The 21579-nt window shown below is 46.5% G+C and overlaps 2 protein-coding genes across 12 annotated transcripts in view; one reads left to right on the top strand and one right to left on the bottom strand.

Moving 5' to 3' along the window:
• The window catches only part of EVA1C (eva-1 homolog C), a 68969-nt gene extending 64727 nt beyond the window's left edge, over positions 1–4242 (bottom strand). Inside the window, exon 1 of one of the 2 annotated variants that reach the window (XM_059392259.1) lies at positions 3657–4242. In XM_059392259.1, coding sequence (XP_059248242.1) covers positions 3657–3816 — 160 coding nt within the window. In that variant the 5' untranslated portion in view covers positions 3817–4242. The remainder of the gene's footprint in view (positions 1–3656) is intronic. The other variant, XM_059392260.1, reaches the window with a different exon arrangement.
• A 53-nt stretch (positions 4243–4295) lies between these two features.
• Positions 4296–21165, top strand: LOC132012353 (uncharacterized). Of its 10 annotated transcripts, none has more exons than XR_009402594.1 (5): positions 4309–4390; positions 9019–9104; positions 11023–11130; positions 20518–20700; positions 20841–21165. XR_009402594.1 is itself a non-coding variant. In XM_059392262.1 (4 exons), exons 1-4 carry the CDS (start codon positions 5067–5069, stop codon positions 21001–21003), a joined length of 606 nt encoding a protein of 201 aa, XP_059248245.1. In that variant the 5' UTR covers positions 4381–5066; the 3' UTR covers positions 21004–21165. The 10 variants fall into 10 exon arrangements, 1 of the variants encoding a protein (XP_059248245.1); XR_009402597.1 differs by having other exon boundaries at positions 4381–5284; positions 20854–21165; XR_009402590.1 differs by having other exon boundaries at positions 4381–5284.
• Positions 21166–21579: the final 414 nt, after the last annotated feature.

Here is a 21579-nt window from a genome sequence, read left to right as displayed (position 1 = left end):
GGACATCGGCCCAGACAACCCCTTCCATCTTCGAGGTCTGGGGACAGTTTGGTACAAGGAAGACCTTAAAGGCTGTCCCGCTCTTCTGGTGTCTCATTTCCCTTCCCTTCTGCTTCCCACATTCACCATTGTGTGCCCCAGGGTGAAACCAAATGTGTGGACATTGGCTTATGCCTGCTAGAACAATTTTCCACCCCTTCCCTCCCTCCGTCCCTCTCAACAAGCCCATCAACCTCTCTGAACTTCTTTGAGAAGAAAGAAAAGGAAGAAAGGGGTTCCACAAGGAGACAAGCGCTGCTGCTGCCGGCCTTCAGCAGAGAGACGTGGGGAGAAAAGTCACCAAGAAAAAACAAAATGAACAAGACCTGAGAAACCGAACTCAGCAAAATAAGTCTGAGAGACACACTGGAACATGGCTCTTCAAAGCAGGACAAAATGTGGAAGTTCCTTTGCTTTCTATGGCCGGAAACCAAGAGGGCATCCCTCCCGCCTCTCGGACCTCATCCCTGCCTTCTTCTTTGCACAAAGATGATGCTGACATTACACTTGTGTTTGAAAAAAAAAAAAATCAATGATCAATTTGGACCTCTCTGGCCAAATCCCTGATTTGGGAATGAAGTAAAAACAAAAAACAAAAAAACAAAAACAAAAAACAAAAAACCAGAACTCCATCCCAAGAAGGAAAACCTTTGAAAGCCAAGTGTATTTGAGTATGGGATTAAGGATCATAGGCACTGGTTTTGCATGAACTGTTCTTGTCTTCCTGGGATATGTTTTTAATGCAGTGATGATAGCCTTCCAGTGGCTGCTGGCAGCATCTCAGTATCTCCAGGGATGAGAGGGAAGGGGGTGTTTGGGAAGCCTTTTTCCCAGCAGGCTTGGAGGTGATTAGCACAAGTCACGAGCGTGGAGGGGGAGGAGGAGGCCACCATGCAGCCCCTGGCTTATTAAGAGTGAGATCTGATGCTGGAATCCTCAAAGCAAAAAAAAAAAAAAAAAAAAATCAATGACCCAGGAAAACTACACCAGCTGACAGCCCCAGGAAAAGGCTCAAGGAAGAGTTGCAAAGAAGAGAAAGGCTGAAGTAACTTTCCAAAACTCTGCTCTGTTAATCTGGGAGGCCCTATACTGTACACACAATGGCTGGGACCCCTGACATTCTGGTACTTTCTTTCATGTGGAAACACCATCCTTCTTCCATCCCCTACTTCCCAGGGCAAAGGGCTCCCCCCACCCCAACCTCCCAGCTTCAGTTTTTGATGTTTCCCTTGTTTAGAGGAAACAAGTGCTATCTGCATTGTCAAAGGTTGCTCCCCAGTGCTGGGCAATTCTTGTAAGGCTCTGTGGGGAAACGGGGGGCACTATCTCCTTACAGACCTCTGGTTTCTAATGCCTCCCAGTTTGTAAAAAAGAGCAGGACCACCTGTCCCCAGGAAAGCAAGCATCAGGGTTTTTAAGGCCCCCAGGGTGCCGGGTGGAGGGGATTTTGGAATTACATGATGAGTATCCACTGCTTTGACTAAAGCAGTCGAATGAACCCTCAGATGGTCACCTCTGGAGTTTGGGGATTTTTCTCAATGCTGTATATCACAGAGTTAGGGGGTCCTTAAAGGTTTCGAGTCAAACCAATCAACTTCAAAAGACTCTATCTTTCTCTCTGAACCTTCTCTAATGTTTCCCCGATGTCACACAATATAGCATTTAGATTTAAACCTGAACGTGGCTGTGCTTTGGGAGGATGTAAATTTTTTTTTATTTCTTCTCCCAAAAAGGCTCCCTGACACTCTCTCCCTAGCCCTCAGATCCCTGAGGAGAAAGGCTGATCAGAATTAAAATGGAGGCTGCTTGTGGACAACTTGGCCAAATCACCATTTCCCAGCAGTGCAGGGAGTTTTAAACCCGGGAATTCAGGTTCACACAGAAAGCAGAAGAAAATACCTCTTTTTATCATTTACTGTCATTTAGAAGAACATGTATCAAAATATCCATTTCGCTTAGGATGTGGCATCCCTATTGGATAGCCCCAACACGTCTTCTAGAACAGTCGCTACATACAGATAATTCCAAACTTGGGTGGTAACCTACAGAGAGCAGCAAACACTGCAACTGTTTCACTAAAGAAACAAACTCCAAGCGCCTATAATCTGTGAAAACAATCTAATGGTTACACTGCAATTTACCTAAAGCAATATTTGTTCAGTTGCAGTGATGTCACTGGAAAAAAAAAAAAATGTTTGTCAGCTTTCAATGCTATCTCCACAATATTCAGAGCTAGAGGGTGGCAGATTCAGGACTGCTTTCCATAGCTTAAATCAGCAAATATGGAACTTTTCTAACAGCCAAGAAAGTTCTGTTACAAAAAAAAAAAAAAAAAAAGTCAATAGCACTTGAAAAGCATTTCCCTAGGACATTTACTGCAGCATTCTGACCCCACAGTGTTCAATTTTAAGGACCGCAGTTTGCTTGCCAAATAGGCATATCTTGGCTCCCTTTGCTAGGTAGAAACACTGCCTTGATATTAAATATTCAAAGCAAAGAACCTCTGACCTAAGGACTCTCAGCTAACAATGACATTCTCTGTAAGTAAACTAGAAACCCAGCTCAGCTCCTGGTTTGCCAGTGTTCTCTGCCACGTACCAGTCTACTGCAGAGCAGGGGGAGAAGTGACTCCATTTACCATGATTAGATTGCAAAGGACCCTGCCCGCAAAAGCTCGGGCTTGGCAGAAGATCCCTGGAGAAGGGGGTGAGTGGGGTTCAGAGTTGCCCCCTGGGCTGGGCAGGGGCTGGGAAAGGGTGAAGGCCTCCAACTTCACCAGAGGGAGACCCAGGTCTGTTAAGCAAGTGCAGCGCTAAAACAAGAATGTGGCTCCTCCAGCCATCATCAACCCAGAAACTTCTCTCACTTCGTGGAGCCACACCTACTACCCCAGAACTGAGATCAGCTACGGGAGCTTTGGTGTGAGTTTCTCTCCCCAAAGGAAAGCCTCACCGCTTACTGGGAGGAGGGAGTCATTATTTTATGTAAAGGAGACTGGGACTGGAGGGGGAAGGGGGGCGCTGGTACCTTTTGGCGGTAAAGTCAAGACCCTCCCCCACGCCCAGTCTCTGTTCTGCAAACTTCTGCTCATCTGGCACACGGACCTGCCGGCCGGCTGCCCTCCCTGCCTGCCGGCGCAGACTTCAGGTCAGACGTCCCTCGGGCTAGTCTCCATACATGGGCACCCGGGAGGCTGGCTGGGGCGCACCCGGACCATGCGCGTGGCAAACCAAGTGCAACTCCGCGGACCAGCACGTGTAATGGACAGCGCTGGGCGCGGCTCCGGGTTTAGGAGCCTCCAGGGGACACGTATCCGTCAGAGTCGGGTCCCTGATGCCAGGAGCCGATGATGGGAAATTGACGAGGTAAACAGCAGGGCGAGAAACTCCCAATAGGTTACCCACCCGTCCTTGGGGAGGGGAGGACCTCCTGTGCCATCACTCCACACGCAGCCACCTCTATGCCAAAGGCTCACACCAGGCAAGAAAACTGGCTATAAGCGTGCCTCAATATCAGTCCAACCCGGCTGTGCCCCCTCGGGTGGCTGCCGCCAGCCGAGGGCTCACCTGGGCGCACTGTGGCGCCCGGGACGCAAGGCGAGGGAGGTTGCTTCTTACCGGAGAAGTCCGTGAGCGCAGCGATCTCTTTGGAACACACCAGGACAGTGCAGTAGAAGAGGCGCAGGAGCTGCCCGGGAGGTTCTACCTGCCTGCGGGGTCCAGGATGCTGCGCGGGCTGCGGCGCGGGCGGCGGGCGCGCGTGTCCAGGCAGAAGCATGGTGCCGGGCGCGACCTAGAGCGGGCGCGGGCCCGGGGCGCGATGGGGGTCCCTGGGCAGAGGGCAGCGTCACATGGCGGGGCGAGTCGTTGGCCTGCGGCTCCGCGGCCCCCCGCCACCTCCCGGCTCAGGCTGCCAGAGCCTTTTCCCAGTGCAGGCCAGCCCCGGCTCCCCAGCAAAGGGGAGGGGGCGGAGAAGTGGGGCGGGGCGAGGAGCCCCGGGAAGGATCCGCGTAGTTTCCCCGAGAGGAAATCTCCGCTGCCTCCCCGCGAGAGGAAACGAGGGGGGCCGAAGGGAAAGTGCAGCCTTCGCGCGCCGGGCGGCTGCGGGGGCCGGTCCCTGGCGAGCTGCCCGCCTCGGAGGGCGCCCCCAACAGCGCACCAAGGACCGCGCAACTTGAGCGCCTTTCACTCCTGGGTCCCCGCCCCGGAGACGGCCCGGCACCCCTGGCCCGGCCCGCGCTGGCCGGGCGCCAGCCTCGCCCTGGCTGCGGGAGGAGCGCGGCCGGTGCCCGTGACGCACTTTGGAGCCAGCGCCGCGCGTTGAGCCCAAGAGCCCCCGGGGCCGGGCGGAGGTAGGGGCCGTGGGAAGGTGGGGTCCTGGAGGTGTAGGACCCCAGCACTGACGTCCCTGCGACCTGCGTCGCTCCTCGTGTAGAATCACCAAGCACGCAGTTACCCCATTTCACGGAGGAAGAGACTGAGGCCCCGAGCTTTGCCCAAGCTAACGCAGCCAGGACGGGAAGGAGAAGGGTTTGGGGAGGGGGATTCCAAAGCGGGTCAGATGGCTCCAGGGCCGGTTTCTTTCTTCTTTCTCTTCCTACGTTTCCTTTGGGTACTGGTTGTCCAGCAGCGCTCGGAGGATTTGACACTGGCCCGGCATAAATAGCACCGAGCGCTAATAATTGGGCTTTGTTTTAAAATGGGCCACCGCATCTTTCTAAACCTCTCAATTACGCGCGGTGTGACCTAGGCCCAGCCCGTGGGCGAGGAGCGGACTACGTGGCCGGGGCTCGGGGACACAGAGGACAAATGCGTGGGAGCGCGTGGGGGCTCGTAGCTGAGCCCGGGGGTGCGGGAACCTGGGGGCCCCAGCGACCCAAACCCCGCGGACTGCGCGAGCGTCCCGGCCGGGCGGCGCCGGCGGCAGGGAGGAGGGCTGGGCCGGCGGGCGCTCGGCACAAAGTGTTCCCGAACACCGCGGGGAGGCCCTGCCAAGTTCTCGGCGGGCCTGACGCGGAAACGTAGATAATGAGGCCCAAGGGCGGGACCAGGCGCACTGCCCCAGCCGGCTCCCAACTGCACTGCCAGCGCCGCACAGTGCGGCGGCCGGGAGGCGTGGGGACAGGAAAACCCGGACGCGCCGATCTACCTGTGGGAACGTCGAGGAGATGCGCCGCAAGGATCCAGGAGGGCTGGATCGCTTGGAACCCCACAGTGCGGCAGCAGGCGCTCCGTCGGAGGAACTGGTATTTCTGTCCCCTTCCTCCCAGTCTGCAGGTGGGGTGGCAAGGGCTAAACCTCAGTCCTTGTTCAGTGGGACCCATTCTACCGGGCACAGTGATTTAGAATCTGTGTTAAAATACTCAAGCTTGGGGCGCTTGGGTGGTGCAGTGGGTTAAGCCTCTTCCTTTGGTTCAGGTCATGATCTCAGGGATTGAGCCCTGCAGCGGACTCTCTGCTCAGCAGGGATCCTGCTTCCCCCTCTCTCTCTGCCTGCTTCTCTGCCTACTTGTGATCTCTGTCTGTCAAATAAATAAAATCTTTAAAAAAAAAATACTCAACCTTCTCCGGGTGCCTGGCCGGCTCAGCTGGTAGAACGTGCAACTCTTGATTTCCAGGTTGTGAATTTCCGCCCATGTTGGGTGTAGAGAATATTAATTTTTTTAATCTTAAAAAAAAAAAAAACCCTCAACCTTCTCAATTACTTTTGGACATAAGTATTAGTATGCACTTTCTAGGTTGGGGAAACTGAGGCTGGGAATGTAGGTAAGGATGCCTAGCACTAGGAGCCACTGAGTAAGTAAGTATTGTTTGCTCAAAACTCGGGTCCCGGGTGTAGCTGGGGTCCCAGCCATTCACTTGTCTGGTTTCAGTGTGAACTGGTAAGTGCTAGGGGATGTGGGGGCTTGCGCAGTCAGGGAAACTGGCTCCCACATGGTTGGGGGCCGGAGGGGGCCTCCTGCTAAGGTTGTGTAGGCATGAACTTGTTTCCAGGCGCCAGTGTGGGCTCTGTTGCTGACCATGCACACCCATGGTTTCCTTCTCTATAAAGTCTCAGGCTTGCGACTCTTTAGTTAATACACGTGACCAGGACAAGGTCTGGAGCTGGTAAATGCTTGGTCAATATTAGTCATTATTGGGCACCTGGGTGGCTCAGTCGTTAAGCCTCTGCCTCCAGCTCAAGTCATGATCCCAGGGTCCTGGGATTGAGCCCCGCATTGGGCTCCCTGCTCAGCGGGGAGCCTGTTTCCTCCTCTCTCTCTCTGCCTGCCTCTCTGCCTACTTGTGCTCACCCCTCAGTGGGAAGCCTGCTTCTCTCTCTCCCTCTCCCCCTGCTTGTGTTCTCTCTCTCTTGCTGTCTCTCTCTGTCAAATAAATAAAATCTTTTTAAAAATATTAGTCATTAATACAGACAGGAGGACAGTGACTGGAGAATCATAAACTAAAAGGGGACACAGAGCAGAAGAGAGGGGGAGCTGAGCGATAGTAAAAATTGTTTTATTGGCTTATAGTTGACATACTATGTTTTGTTATTTTCAGGTGCACAACATAGCGATGGGACAATTCTCTGTATTACCAAATGCTTGTCACAATAAGTATAGTCCCATCTGTCACCACATGTGGTCACAGTATTATTGACTATATTCCCCATACTGTCCTTTTCATCTCCACGACTGATTTATTTTATAACTGTAAGTCTATACCTTTTATTTATTTTTTTAAAGATTTTATTTAGGGGCACCTCGGTGGCTCAGTGGGTTAAGCCTCTGCTTTCAGCTCAGGTCCTGATCTCAGGGTCCTGGGATCGAGCCCCGCATCGGGCTCCCTGCCCTGATACCCTCTCTCTCTTAGCCTGCCTCTGCCTACTTGTGATCTCTGTCTGTCAAATAAATAAATAAAATCTTTTAAAATAAGATTTTATTTATTTATTTGTCAGAGAGAGAGAGAGAGCGAGCACACAAGCCGGGGGAGCAGCCGGCAGAGGGAGAAGCAGGCTCCCCGCTGAGCAAGGAGCCCACTGTGAGACTCCATCCCCGGTTCCAGGGATCGTGACCTGAACCGAAGGCAGACACCCTGCTGACTGAGCCCTCCACTGAGCTCCCCTTCACCTACTTCCCTCATCCTCTCAGCCCCCTCTCTTCCGGCCACCACGAATTTGTTCTCCGTATTTATGAGTCTGTTTCTGATTTTTAGTTTCTTCATTTGTTATTTTGTTTTGTTTCCAAGGCAAGATGGATAGGAAATATGGGAACAGTTTGCCAAGAAAAAGCTAGCCAAACCTAGGGGTTTGGGAGGGTGAACATTGTAGAGAAAGGCACCTGTGGGGCACCTGGGTGTCTCAGTCCGTTTAAGCATCTGACTCTTGATCTCAGCTCAGGTCTCCATCTCAGGGTCTTGAGTTCAAGCCCTGCTTTGGAGCCTACTTAAAATAAAAAAGAAGTCTAGAGTAGGCAGGGCAGAAATCAAAGGGCAGGACATGCTGAGGTGGAGAGGTTGGCAGCCAGCGCTCAGGGATCCAGAGACTTTGGTGAGCACTTGCATCCTTACCCTAAGTCCTTGGGAGCATTCCTATCTTTATCCTAAGCCACCAAAAGGTTGTTAGGAGATGAGTGAGGCGATCAGGTGTGTGTTGGTGAAAGATTGGCCTGGCCGCTGAGTGTCCCTGGACTGGAGGGGTCAAATATGGGTCCAGGATTTTATCCCCAAAAGAAGTGAAAGCAGGGACTCAAACAGATACTTGTCAGACAATATTTTCTGCAGCATTTTCCACAAGAGCCCAAAGGTAGGAGCAACCCCAGTACCCATTGGCAATGAGTAGATGAACAAAATGTGGACTAGTATTCAGCCATAAACAGGAATGATTTCTGATTCCTCCAAACATTGTACAAGGTGGGACAAGCCAGACACAAGATGATAAACACGTATGATTCCACTTACATGAACTATCTAGAAAAGGCAAATTCATGGAAATGAAAAGTGAATTGGAGGTTACTAAAAGAAGGGAGAATGGAGAATTAGTGCCTAATGGGTCCAGAGCTGTTGTTTGTGGTAATGAAAAAGTTCTGGAAATAGATAGTGGAGATGGTTGCCCAACATGGTGAAAGTAATTAACACCACTGAATTGTACCCTTAAAATGGCAAATTCTATAGGTTTTTACAACTTCAGAAAATTTATAATGTAGTATTCATTTCCTGTAGGTCATTTCCTGTCCATAGAGTTTTTATGGTGCCGCAGAGTTGAGGTGTTTGACTATAATATTTAGAGAGGGAGGAATGAGGGCATAGGCAGTAAGTGGTTTTCCTTTGTTGGGGACCCAAGGGACTTGGAAGTGTGGAGTCCAGAAGAGGAATGACCTTTCCCACCAAGTCCGGCAAGAGGGCTCCTGAAATGTCACTCTTCACAGCGGCCCTTTGAGACAGGTACTACCTAGGATCCAGCTACATCATTCTCGCTGGCCTAGTGCAACATAAAAACTTGGGGTTTCTTGTCCAAAAATTATGAAGAATTTCAAGAGAGCGACGGCAGAGCCTGTGAGCCAAGTGTGGGCTCTTCGAGCATGTGGTCTGGAGCAACGGCAAAGCTCACGTCCCCGTGAAGCTGGCCGTGATGCTACAATTGTCTCTAGACCTCAGACGTGGAAACTGACCACACGAACTCCTGCACATCATTTGGGGCAGAATCTGAAGCTTTCTTAAACAACGAAGACAAAGAAATCCAGTGGGCTGCTGGTATGGAGTAAAAGCGTTCTTTTCTGTGGGGTGGCACCATTGTGTGGTCCTTGCACACAGGTGTGAGAAGTGCCTCTGTACTGGCCACCCCCATTCTGTGTAAGAAACATCCTTTGCAGGACATGGTTGATCCCATGCTTTTTCCCCTCCCCCGTCCTCTTTTGAAGCAATCCTGTCCATTCTTTCCAGCTCTAAGGGACCTGCCTCTTCGCCTCCATTTTTGAGACCCTGACTCCTTCCCTTTCCGCAGAGCCAAGCCTGTATTGGAGGCTGTGTTTTGTGCTGCGTGCTCGGACTCCAGCCCTGCACCTCACCTCTGTCTCCTACGCCATCAAGGTAAAGTTCTGGCCTTTCAGCGAAGACAGGCGGCAGCCATTCTCAGAAGACACAAGTCACCGTTTGTCAGCCTCAAAGAAACCAACCTTTCAGCCCATGAGAGTGAAGCCGAATGTTGTCCAGAGCTAAAAAGGCTTATTTTTAGAAAGCAACAAACGGTGGTTTGTTTATAGAGCTGGCACCAAAGAGTGACATCAAAAGCAAAGAGCCTGCTCACTGAGGACTGAAGGCTGGGGAGGCACTAGGAAGGTTGTGTGGGGGATGTTGGCCCTGAAGGCTATGGAAGGAGGACTTTAAGAATATGCCGACTGATGTCTGTATGGCAGTCCGTCCAAGGTCAAAGGCATCAACAGCAATAGTGTCCACTCTGCCACACGCAGAAGCATTTGACCTCCCTGCCCTCAGTTTCTGCACATGCAAAATGAAAAGCTTGGGCTGTAAAGTCCGTTTTGGGCTCCAAAAGTCCATGACCTATTTAAATTAGATGTAGGATTTCAGGAAATTGGGCTAAATCTATACGAGTCCTTGACCTTCCTTGATGTTCTCTCAAATGCATTGTTTCATTCATTTATGTATAGACTACCAGTCTGTTTCAATGCCAACCATATCTTTCTCTTTCTAAAGGAAGAATGCAATGCAAGCAAGCTTCTGTGGGTTCTGGGAGCACAGGGAATGACTGAGTTCTGAGCCATGGGAGATTCCAGAGTGAAAATTCCCAGAGCTCTGTTTCTGAAAGCGAGTACACGCTTCCGTCTCAAGACTAGAAGGTGCTGGGTCCCCACAGAAGCTCTAAGGTTGCTCCCTGCTGCCTTCAGCAGACACTGCAGGAAGCTGGGTCTGCCTGAGAGAGACCCGAGTTTGCACCAGAGACCCCCACCCTCCTCCCCACCCTCTTGTCTTCTCGTCCCTTCCCTGGGGGCCCCAGGCGCCCTTCCTACCCAGAGCTCTGCTATCAGAAAGGAAAGCATGCTGATGGAAGGAAGCTCTGTACTATGTTGGAAAGAAGCATGCATAGCTCTGAAAACCAAGCTTGCCCTGCAGGTTGGCAGAGCGTAGGGCAAAGGCTAGTTGTATGGGTCCCACGGTCTAACCTCAGGCACAGCTGTTCGAATCCCAGCTCTTATGTGTGGATAGTGGTGCCGTTTAGAGCTAATATAGCCAAAAGACTAGTCAGAGTAGAAGCCTCATCGGTGGGAGCCATGAAAATAAATATAGCCATTTCATGGGAGAGTTAGTGTATTATTTTTATTAAGCCTAAGACAGTGTTTGATTTCCATTTGAACCACTGGGACTGTCCCTGTGACCAAATACACTTTCCTTTCTTAGGTAAGGATGAAAGTAGTTTCCAACGTATCCATCTCAATGACAGTGGCCCTGGTCCCCTCATGGGACACTGGAATGGGTTTTAATACCATATTTTGTTTTCTTTCTCCTGTGAACTGGCTAGAACATCGTCTCTGATCCTGGTTCTTGAATATTCTTCTTTTCTCCCCACCTCTTTTCCACTTTGTCAGTCTCCTCAGAGCTGGCTCACCTCCTCCCCCTCTCCCTCTGCCCAGAATGGTCCCTGTCCCCCAACCCACGGTGATACACCCGAGTTCTTGACACCTGGCTTTCCTCCAAAATGGCAGCCAAACCCCACGCCAACCTCCAGAACTTTTTCATCTTGCAAAACTGAAACACGAGCTGTCCAGTCACCCCTCCTTCCAGGACCTCACGAACACTATTCTACTTTCTGTCTTTATGAGTTTGACTACCTTACGTGCCCGTGTAGCTGTCCTTTTGTGGCTGGCCTGTTTCACGTAGCATAACGTCCTCAAGATGCATCCGTGTTGTGGCACGTGTCAGAGTCTCCTTCTTTTTCAAGGCCGAGTAACATTCCGCCCGTTGTATGTACGCATTACCTTACCCCCTCTAGGGACTTCGTCTCTCTCCTAAAGAAGAAAAGGGAATGGTCACGCACATGCTCAGATGGTTTCCCTTTGGTCAGCAGCGGTAAAAACCCTTCATCAAAAACCTCAGGAAGGTGAGTGCTCGGCTGGGGGACCCAGGACTGTTGCAGAGGCGCTGGGGAAGGGAAACACTACAGCTTCCCAAGGTCCAGCTCCTGCACACCAGGCCAGGAGATGCCCCGAGGATCTATCAAATGGCGCCCTCTGTAGGTGAGAATCTCAACTTAGGTCAGTAATGGTGACAGGAGCCCATGAATTTCAAAAATAATTTTTTATTGTGGTCAAATATGTATAAGGTAAAATTTACCATTCTAGCCATTTTTAAGCACAGACTTAAGTGGTCTTCAGCACACCTGTATGGTTATGCAACCATTCCGTCCATCCACCTCCAGAACTTTGTCATCCTCAAACATGTTAAGCACTAACCCCCCATTTCCCCTCCGCTCGGTCCCCGGCAACCACCATTCTACCTTCCGTGTCTATGACTTTGTCGACTCTCGGTACCTCCCATGAGTGGAATCATACAATATTTGTCCTTTTGTAACTGGCTTATTTCACTTAGAATAGTGTCCTCAACATTCAGCTATGCCGTAGCAGGTGTCAGAATGTCCCTCCTTCCTGATGTTGAACGATATTCTACTGAGTGGATATATCACATTTCGTTTATCCCACCGTCTATCCATGGACACTTGGGTCCCTTTCATCTCTTGGCTATGGCGAATAATGTCTCTATGAATACAGGTGTACGCCAAAAAAAAACTTTTTTAAATTTAAATGGTCATTCCCAAGAGAGAGTGTACCAAAAGGAAAAAAAAATTCAAAGTCCGTCGTTAGGAATGCAGGATCAACAAAAGTGAGTTCCGATTAAGGACACAGAGCAGAGGTCGCAGAACTTGGCTCATGGTGCCCTTAATGCCTCATTGGTTTTTCACAGAACCCCTGTGTCAAAACAAAAACAAGAACAAAAGCCTGAACTGCTCTGTTGATTAAATAGCTAGAGCCAAACTCAATAAAAAGTATTTATGCTCCAACAATTTATTGTTTGGGAGACAATATGTGTTTACTGAAAGGAAGTATTTTAAATGTATTCTTATGTAACTGGTGTAGGAGAGATGTTAGGGTTTGAAGCCGACAGCCAGGAAGAATTCTTGAGACGTCTTTGATGCAAAAAGATGGTTTTATGAAAGCATGGGGACAGGACCTGCGGGCAGAAAGAGCTGCACTGGGGTCATGCAGAGTGGCCCATGATATACTTGCAAGTTGGGAGGAGTTTAGGGAGAGACTAAGTCTCTGAGGAATTTTGGAAACAAGCAATACAGCCTAATGTTGAAACCATGAGCTACCTTGAGTTAGTAGTTTGCAACAGATGTCAGGAATTGCTGTACTTCCTTTAACTTATAAAAATATTCCAACTCGTGAGTCTCCTGTGGCGTTCTCAGTCCTTTGGAACCCCAGTTTGGGAACTGCAAACCCAGAGGATTCAAATACAGTGAAGACCTCCCCTTGCTAGTTCAAGGGTTCCATGAGTGGTTCCCACCTGACTCTCCAGCTGACCTTGATTGCACGCACACCAGCCCCTGTGCTGTTTCTGGAGCTCTCTGATCACCCTCCCGCCTCAGGGCCTTTGCATTTTCTGTAGCTCCTACCTAGAATGTTCTTTCTTCATGGGTTGCCATGGTTCTTCTCCCTAATCTTTCAGCATCTGCCCTTCTCCGTCCACGTGAATCACCATGACCCACTATAGGTATCTTCAGAGCACTCATGGTGACTAGCTTGTCATTCTATTCCATCTTCCTGCACTCTGGGTGATTTGCCCAAAATAAGCCCCTCTGAAAATACAGTTAGGTTGGAAATTAGTGATCCAGGAATGAGGATGACATTACATCCCTAAATGGCATTGGGGATGTAATTCAATGTTAACAAATGCAAAAAGAGGTAAACTGAAACATAAAGACGAATGACAGTAAAGGAAATAATGCCAATGGGCAACATTGTCACAATTTAAACCAGCAAGCCAGGGATGCTCTGAGAGGGGGTGTGAGCGGAGGAGATGACAGTGTTGCAGCACTGAGCTGCTGGGAGACTTCAAAATCCCGAAGCCTGCTGGGCATGTGAAGAAATGCCTCCACCTCCTGAGGGAGGAAGCACAAAGTCACATTGCTAAGGGCATACATACCAGGGCCGGGAGGGATTTGTGGCCATATTCTGCAATCTACCGCAGCATCTTTTTCCTTTTGCTTTTTGGTGCCCCTTATTCTGTGACAGATTTTTGGTCCAGTTGTTTCCATTAAAGAGAGCTGATTCTAGGGGTTCATGAGTGACTCAGTCGATTAAGTGTCTGCCTTTGGCTCAAGTCATGATCCCAGCATCAGGCTCCCTGCCCAGTGAGGAGCTTGCTTCTCCCTTGCCCTCTGCCTGCCACTCTGCCTACTTGGGCTCTCTCTCTCTGTGTCAAGCAAATAGGTGAAATCTTAAAAAAATAATAAAAAAAAAGTAGTGATTGTAAAAACTACTTAAAACTCCCTCTCCTTCTCCCGCTGTCTCTCTCATATACACACACACACACAGTCCACAAAACAGTCTCCCTTCCTTCTGGAGGTTTTATGGTACATTATTATCACTAAACAGTCTTCTACAATTAAATTTAAATGGCTAATTGAGACCATTCTTCCGCCACTGACTAGGACAGGGGTGGGGCAGTGCTGTGTAAGTATTCGGGGATAGTATTTATTTAGCCTCCCGAGTGTTCTAGGCAGACTTGGTGACCTTAACCAGTTCCTGTAGCCTTCTTGGCCACTGCTCCTATGACACCCACAACAACTCTCTATCTCGCGTCAGGAACAGCAAAATAACACAGAGGAGAATAGTCAGAGAAATGCTCAACCCACATGGGTTTGTCAGCAACTATATTAACAATGGCTGCATCACCAGATTCCGAGAAAGTGGGACCATCTTCCAGTTTGCCACCCCGCCTGCCCCGCACCCACTCTGACAGCAATCAATCTCTTTCAGCCCAGCACACTTGGCAAGCAGTGTGAGCTGTGTGAGAATCCAGCACAGGTGCATAGCCAGCACTGATTTGGTCTGGATGGTTCTGGATAATCCCCTGAACCATGCAACCAGCTGCTTACCTTGGTGGGTCATTTTTGCTCTCACCAGACAGGTTGCCATGATGAACATTTTTGACGGGGGCATTCTTGGCATTGAAGCCCACGGTGTCCCCAGGAAAAGCTGGAGAGTCTCTCAGGACTTCATGGTACATTTCAACACGCTTGACTTCAGTTATAACGTTGACTGGAGCAAAGGTGACCATGACGCCAGGTCTGAGAACACCAGGTGCCACTTGGCCCACAGGGACAGCACCAATACCTCTAATTTTGTGGATGTCCCAGAGGGCCAGACCAAAGGGCTTGCCGGTTGGATGAGACGTGGCAGAATGTCATGCGGATTTTCACATAGCATGGTCCCACTGGCATTGCAATCTTTACGGGTGACTTTCCATCCCTCGAACCAAGGCGTGCTAGCACTTGGCTCCAGCACGTTGTCACCATTCCAACCAGAAATTGGCACAAAATGTGTCGGGGTTGTAGCCAACTTTTTAAAATGTAGGTGCTGACTTCCTTAACGATTTCCACATACCTCTTCTGGCTGAAGAAATTCCTCTTGTTAATATCAGTAATTAGTTGTGTGTACGAGCCAGAGGGTGTTCTCCTGGGTCTGCCCATTCTCGAGATACCTGCTTCAAAGGCACCGACGCCAGCAGCAACAATTAGGACAGTACAGCCAGCTTGAGAGGTGCTATGATCACGTTTTTGATAAAGCCTCCATGTCCTGGGGCATCAATGCTGGTCACGTAATACTTGCTGGTCTCCAATTTCCACGGAGAGATATCAATGGTGATACCAGCTTATTGTTCAACTTTAAGCATACCCAAGCCCCAGGGCATCCTTGAAGGGCCCCTTTCCCATCTCAGAAGCCTCTCTTTAATTCTTCAATGCTTCTCTTGTGGATCCTACCTCACATGTCGATCAGATGACTGGTAGGGTGGACTTGCCTGATCTATGTGTCTAGTGATGATGGTGTTGATAGGAACCTTTCCTGTCCCATCTGGCTTAGCTTCAGCAGTGGTTTTCACAACACCCATGTTCTGATGGCAAACCCATCGCAAAATAGCAGTGCCATGTTTCTTGTGCGTCAAGTTGCTATATAGGCAGAGATCTTCATTTCAAATAAACTTTTTAGGATGGAATATTCCAGACTTACAAAAAAGTAAAAAAGAGAGGGATTCTGTACATCATCACCCAGTTTCCTGTAATATCTGTACTTTGCATGCTCATATGGTACATTTGTTAAAACTAAGAAATCTCATTGGTACTCTGTTACTAAGTAAAGCCCAGGCTGGATTCGCAGTTCACCAGCTTTTGCCCCGAGGTCCTTTTTCTGTTCCAGGATCCAGTCCAGGGTATCGAAGTGCTTTGTATTGCCATGTCTCCCCTGTCTTAACTGATCTGTGACAGTTTCCAAGTCTTTCTTTGTTTGTCATGATCTTGACAGTTTTAAGGTAGAGGTGATGTATTTTTTTAGACTGTCCTTCAATTTGGGTTTGTCTGACATCTTTCGTGTGATTGGGCTGAGCTTAAGGGTTTGGGGAAAGGATACTACAAAGGTGATGTCCTTCTCATTTATCACATCAAGGGTACATGATAGCAATGGAACTTATCACTGGTGATGTTAAACTTGACCACTCAGTTAAGGTAGTGTTGGCCATGTTTCTCCACTATGACTCACCAATTTCCCTCTATCCTAATCTAATCTTTGGGAGTTATGCACTAAGTCTCCACTGGTGGGGCTGTGTGTATGAATTAAGCTCCCTTTCTTGGAGCAGGGAATACCTACACATATTATTTGGATTATTTTTGTAAGAAGGATTTGTAAGGAAACTTACTTTGTAAGGAAGATTTTCTCCCCCATTTCTTTATTCGATCATTTTTTATATCAGTATAGACTTAGGTATAGTTGTTTTATACCATAGATGATAATCTAATACTATGTTCATTATTTTGTCACTTAGATTATTCCACTAGGAATTATTTCAGGTTGGTTCCTGTGTCCCTTTGATTTATTCCTCCCCTCCCCTCCATTTTTTTCTCCCGTGTTTTGTACTTTATGATGCTATGAGATGCTCCAGGCTCATTTCATGTGCTCTCTCTCCCAGCCATAGAATCAGCCACTTCTCCAGGGAGTCCTGGCTCCTTTTATTTGCTAATGATATTAAAAACCAAGATCAGGGGCACCTGGGTGGCTCAGTCGGTTGAGCATCTGCCTTTGGCTCAGGTCGTGATCCTGGGGTCCTGGAATCCAGTCCCATGTCAGGCTCCCTGCTCAATGCTGGGGTAGGGGGTGAAAGGTATCTGCTTCTCCCTCTGCCTCTCCCCCTCATGCGCGTGCATGTGCACATGTGTGCACCCTCTCTCTCCTTCTCTCTCTTGCAAAAATAAATAAAATCTTTAAAACAAAAACAAAAACAAAAAAACAAGATCTGGGCACCAGGTGTGGTAATTACTACTGGAGTGCCCCTACATTTAGGTCCCATCAGTGAAGAGAGCTAAGAAATGTATGCATATGTACCAACCAACCGAGGTAGAATACATGTGTTCACGTACATCTGTATCTATCCATCTCTGTTCATACTCAGCTAAACATGAGATCATACTGATGTCTCTAATTCCAATCCAGTCCCACAGGGTTCTTTTTACCCCAGCCTTCCTGGTTGTATGTAACTTTCCTCTCCAACGGTGGGAAGCCTGGCCTGCATTATCCCTCGTCCATTTACGTATTTGTTCAACCCCAGGTTGTGCATAAAGCAGTCTGGGAGTTGTTAATCTATACTGCCATAACATGGCTCTTTGAGTCTGTCTTCTGTTCCCCTGGGCTATTTGTCAGGTCTGTTACCATCACCAGTATAATTTGATCATTAAAACCTTGATCATTAAAACCTTCGTGCGTGATAAGGAAGACCCTATTATTCTTTTCGACTTAATCATTCACAGACTTTTATTTTTCCATACAAAGTTATCAGGATTTTTTGAGTTTCTTAATTTGACTGAAATGGCAGAGGTTTTATAGCTTAATTTAGGAAGAGTTAAAGATTTATAACGTGAAGACATTCTTCTATAAACATATTATGGCTCTTCATTCAGTTAGATAGTCTTTCACAGTGTTCTCCTTGACCATGCTGTGTGGTTTTTTTTAGTTTAATTCTGAGATAATTCCGTGGTTTTTGCCCTCTTTGTGAATGGTGTCCTGTTTTCTACTAGTTTTTTTTTTTTTAAAGAGCATTTTCATTTATTTGTCATTTAAATTCAATTAATTCGCAGGTAGTGTCTTATTAGTTTCAGAGGTAGAGTTTAGTGATTCATCTACTATACTTTTCAATAGCTATTGCTAAAATAGAGGGGATGACACTGAGGTGGTAATTTGATCTCACTTCTGACAACCTTGTGCAATTCTAGTTAGTGTTTCTGTTGAATTTTCTAAGTAGATGACAGTTTTATCTCTGTTAATTCTTTCATATTTTTGTGGTTGTTCTTACCTCATCTCATTACCCAAGACCTTTAGTAATAGATAGCAGCGCAGATCATGGGCATCCCCGGCTTTTCTATTGTTCTCGGTCACAGTTCAAGTGTACCAACAGTTTTTCTATTACACATGATGGTTGCTGCAGGCTTACTGTACATACAGTGATTATCAAGTTAAGGAAGATTTTTCTATTCCTAGTTTTATGGGGATTTTAAAAATCATAGAGTTTTTTCAAATGTATTTTTTAAAAGATTTTATTTAGTTATTTCAGAGAAAGAGAGAACACGAGTGGGAAGTGGGAGGTAGGGAAAGAGGGAGAGGGAGAAGCAGTCTCGTCAATGAGTGGGGAGCCCGGCACAGGGCTCAATCTCAGGACCCCAGGATCATGACCTGAGCCGAAGGCAGATGCCTAACTGACTGAGCCACCCAGGCACCCTTCGAATGTTTTTTCCATCTATTGAGATAATAATTGGCTTTTCTGCCTTAATTCATTAATGTGGTAAATGACATAGAGCCATCCTTGTATTTCTTGTTTTTTTTAAAGAACAGGGTTGGTTCCAGTTAGCTAATATTTTATTTACACACATTTATGTCCCTAAGGGAAATAAGCCCATCATTTTCTTACTCTGTATTATCTTTAGCTAGTATTGCATTTAAGTTGTATTAGCCTCATACAAGATGTTAGGATGCTTTCCTTCTCTCTTGTTTTATGGACCAAACTGAGTAAAACAGAGATTATCTGTTTCCTAAAAGATTGCTACCATTTACCTGAAAAATCTTCTGTACCTTGAGAAAAATTAGATTATCATGTGATTTTATTCAATGTCATTTAATTTAATTTAATTCTTTTATTTATTTATTCATTTTATTTAATATCATTTTCCTTTATTTAATGTCATTTAATTTAGTTTAATTAATTCTATTGAAACTTTCTGGTGCCTTTTGTGCCAATTTTGGTATTTTTGACCTTTTCCAGAAATATATCTGTTCCTTTTTGTTTTGAAAGTTTTTGAGAATAGTTGTTTATAATTTTTTTATTATTTAAAATCCTCCCATGGGTTTGTTTACTTAACCTAAAAAACAAGAACAGGGGCACCTGGGTGGCTGGGTGGCTCAGTGGGTTAAAGCTTCTGCCTTCCACTCAGGTCGTGGTCCCAGGGTCCTGGGATCGAGCCTCGAGTCAAGCTCTCTGCTCGCAGGGAGCCTGCTTCCTCCTCTCTCTCACTCTCTGCCTGCCTCTCTGCCTCCTTGTGATCTCTGTCTGTCAAATAAATAAATAAATAAATAGATAGATAGATTAAAAACTTAAAAAAAAAAACAAGAATGAACGGCTTTTGGAGTCTGGATATTCTTTAGCTGTTGTTGTTACTGTTGTTTTTTCATTCTCTTTGTAATCAATTTCCCTCCTTGTTTTTGCTTCTTTTCCCTTCTTATTTCTTTGGCTTGTTTCTGTTCTACTTTTTCCAGTTCTTGGAAAAAGTTCTTGATCTGAACATGCATTATTAATTATTAGCTCATTTGTTTCCAATTGTTCTTGATTTCTGATAAAAGTATTTTAAGCTATAAATTTTCCTTCTAGCACTATGCCCCACAGACTTTGATGTATAAAGTTTTCATTTTGCTACATTCCAAATCTTTCATAACTTCTCATATGCTTCCCAAGGATTACTTAGTAAAAGTTCCCTCCCACACCCCCAGCCTTATGGGGTTTTAAAAAACCTATCCTCTTATTATCGAGGTTACATTTTAGTGCTTGGTGTTCAGAGGACATGGTCTGTAAATGTTGATTTTTTTTTTTTTTTTTAGTTTATTGGGACCTCCTTTTTAGCCTAGAATGTGGTCAATTTTTATGACTTCCATATTATTTCAAAATAACACATATTCTCTGTAGATATAAAGTTCTATTACTACCTATCAATTTGAGTGTGTTGTGATTCAAATTTTCTATATTTTCTCATATTTCTGTGTAATGATACAGGTAGGCTGGTTTTCATAATATCTTTAAAGTTTATCATTTGATATTTTACCGTCTAAATTGGGTATGAATTTTGCTACATTTTGCTGTTCAAAGAATAGGGCTGTTAATTCAATAACCTAGTACTTTGAGTGGTCTGGTCTAAGACCCTTGTCACCAACATATTTATTGAGGACTTGACTATTGTATGTATCGTCCTGGTAGAATCAGTGCATCTTTCCTAAATGGATTTGGAAGTCTATTTTTAAAAACTGAGTCATGTCCCCCAATTACAAAATGTAACATATGGGATGACGGCTGGAGTTCACACGCAAATTCATGCACCAGGGTCAGAAGCTCCTCTCCTCCTGGCCCATGCCCTCTTCGTGTCTCCCCACCCCCACTCGCATTCCCATTCAATGTCACAACTACTAGCAATTCGTTTTGGAGGTTGAGATCTCCAGGTGTCCTCTTTTAAAGTATAAAAATATTTTCACAAGTTGGCTACAAATCGCTATTATTCTCCAACTTTTAATGGTGAAGGTTATGGAGGAAGGACAGGGATGAAGGTGGACTAGCACAGGGAGGGAGCTGAAAAAAGGAATACTAGAGAGGGGCGTTTACCAAGGAGATGACCTATGGGCGAGCTGCTGCAGCTGGGGCTTTAGGAAGACTGGGGGGGGGGGGGGACGGCGGCAGCAAGAAGGTGCTGGGCAGACAGGCATGGGGAAGCAGGCAAGCAGAGACTGGACTTGGGAGATTCAAGAAGACAAACTTCATATATATCAGTTTTTTATCAAGACGAGCTCATTTATACCATATTGGACAAGAAGGCAACATCTTCTACTTTTCTTCAATTTTGCTTTAGAGAAGAAAAGAAGGCAAATTTTATGCTCCTGTTTTCTTCTCTGCTTCATTGTCATTTCAGTAAGAAGCCCCCAGTGATAAAACCTGGATCATACTAATGTGACGTGTCTATTTGTCAAATAATTCATTTGCAATTAGCAGAAGGCTCTTGAATATATCATCTTGGGCTCATGGCTGAATTCTTTATTGCTGTTGAACTTACCAGATGTGTCATGTTCTCGGTGATACTTTAAGTCCCTTGGGGGTAGGTATACTGTGTTACACTTTTTTTTTTTCAATCTATTACAGCTGGTTGTATAGTGCAAAGCACACAGCAAATATTGGTGGATATTGGTGTTTTGTTGACTTGAATTGAAAAACTCTAGGTTTACTTACCTTTTCTAGCTTATGTACACAGTGTCCTTCACCTGAGACAAAGTGGCTGTCTTTGAAAAAATACTTCATTTTGCTCACTGCTAAGCAAGCCGATGATGGAACTGTCTTGATGCCAATAAGGACTGCACCAAAACACTCATCACCAAAGAGAGAAAAACTTGCATCAGAATGAAGAAATTCCATATCTCTCCTCTCTACGTGAATGCATTAGCAAGCTTTTAGCCAGATGAAATAATACAGGGTAAGCTATCTTGATAACTTTTTCTTGTGTACAGCAATGTCTACTGCTCACCTTCTGAGTGTCTGCAATAAACATGCTTTAATATGAACTTGATAGGGGCTCTGATTCAGTTTCTCCTTTTACCCCTTTCCAGAATTTGAAATTAAACTTCTAAGATTGAAATAGAAGACACACACACACACACACACACACACACACACACACCAGTTGTGAGTAAGAAGTGTTGTGACTAGAGATGAATTGGTGGGCTGTTAGAGGTCAGACGCTTCCATTGGCTAATTCACTACAGTCCAGGGGCCAGTTCACAAGGTTGTAGACTCAAAATCCTACAGCCTGAGGCTTTTTGATCCAAGAGACAAACTTTTAGAATAGGCTGAACATTAACCAAGACATATACTTATTCAATAAATATTTATTGAACCTTATGATGTACCACATCTGTCCTAGGTAGTGAGAGTAGCACACAGAACTTTGTTTTGTGCCATTATAGAGTGTATGCTTTAATAA

Source organism: Mustela nigripes, chromosome 2 (assembly GCF_022355385.1).
Source record: "Mustela nigripes isolate SB6536 chromosome 2, MUSNIG.SB6536, whole genome shotgun sequence".
NCBI classification, from domain to species: domain Eukaryota; kingdom Metazoa; phylum Chordata; class Mammalia; order Carnivora; family Mustelidae; genus Mustela; species Mustela nigripes.
This window is presented reverse-complemented; position numbering and strand designations above follow the sequence as displayed.

Bases quoted from the DNA above. Each gene is read 5' to 3' on its own strand.
- LOC132012353 (XM_059392262.1), top strand. From the start codon at position 5,067: ATGAGGCCCAAGGGCGGGACCAGGCGCACTGCCCCAGCCGGCTCCCAA. The intron at 9,105-11,022 runs GTAAAGTTCTGG...TACCCCCTCTAG, and splicing joins CTGTCTCCTACGCCATCAAG to GGACTTCGTCTCTCTCCTAA. The intron at 11,131-20,840 runs GTGAGTGCTCGG...TACCTTTTCTAG, and splicing joins TCATCAAAAACCTCAGGAAG to CTTATGTACACAGTGTCCTT.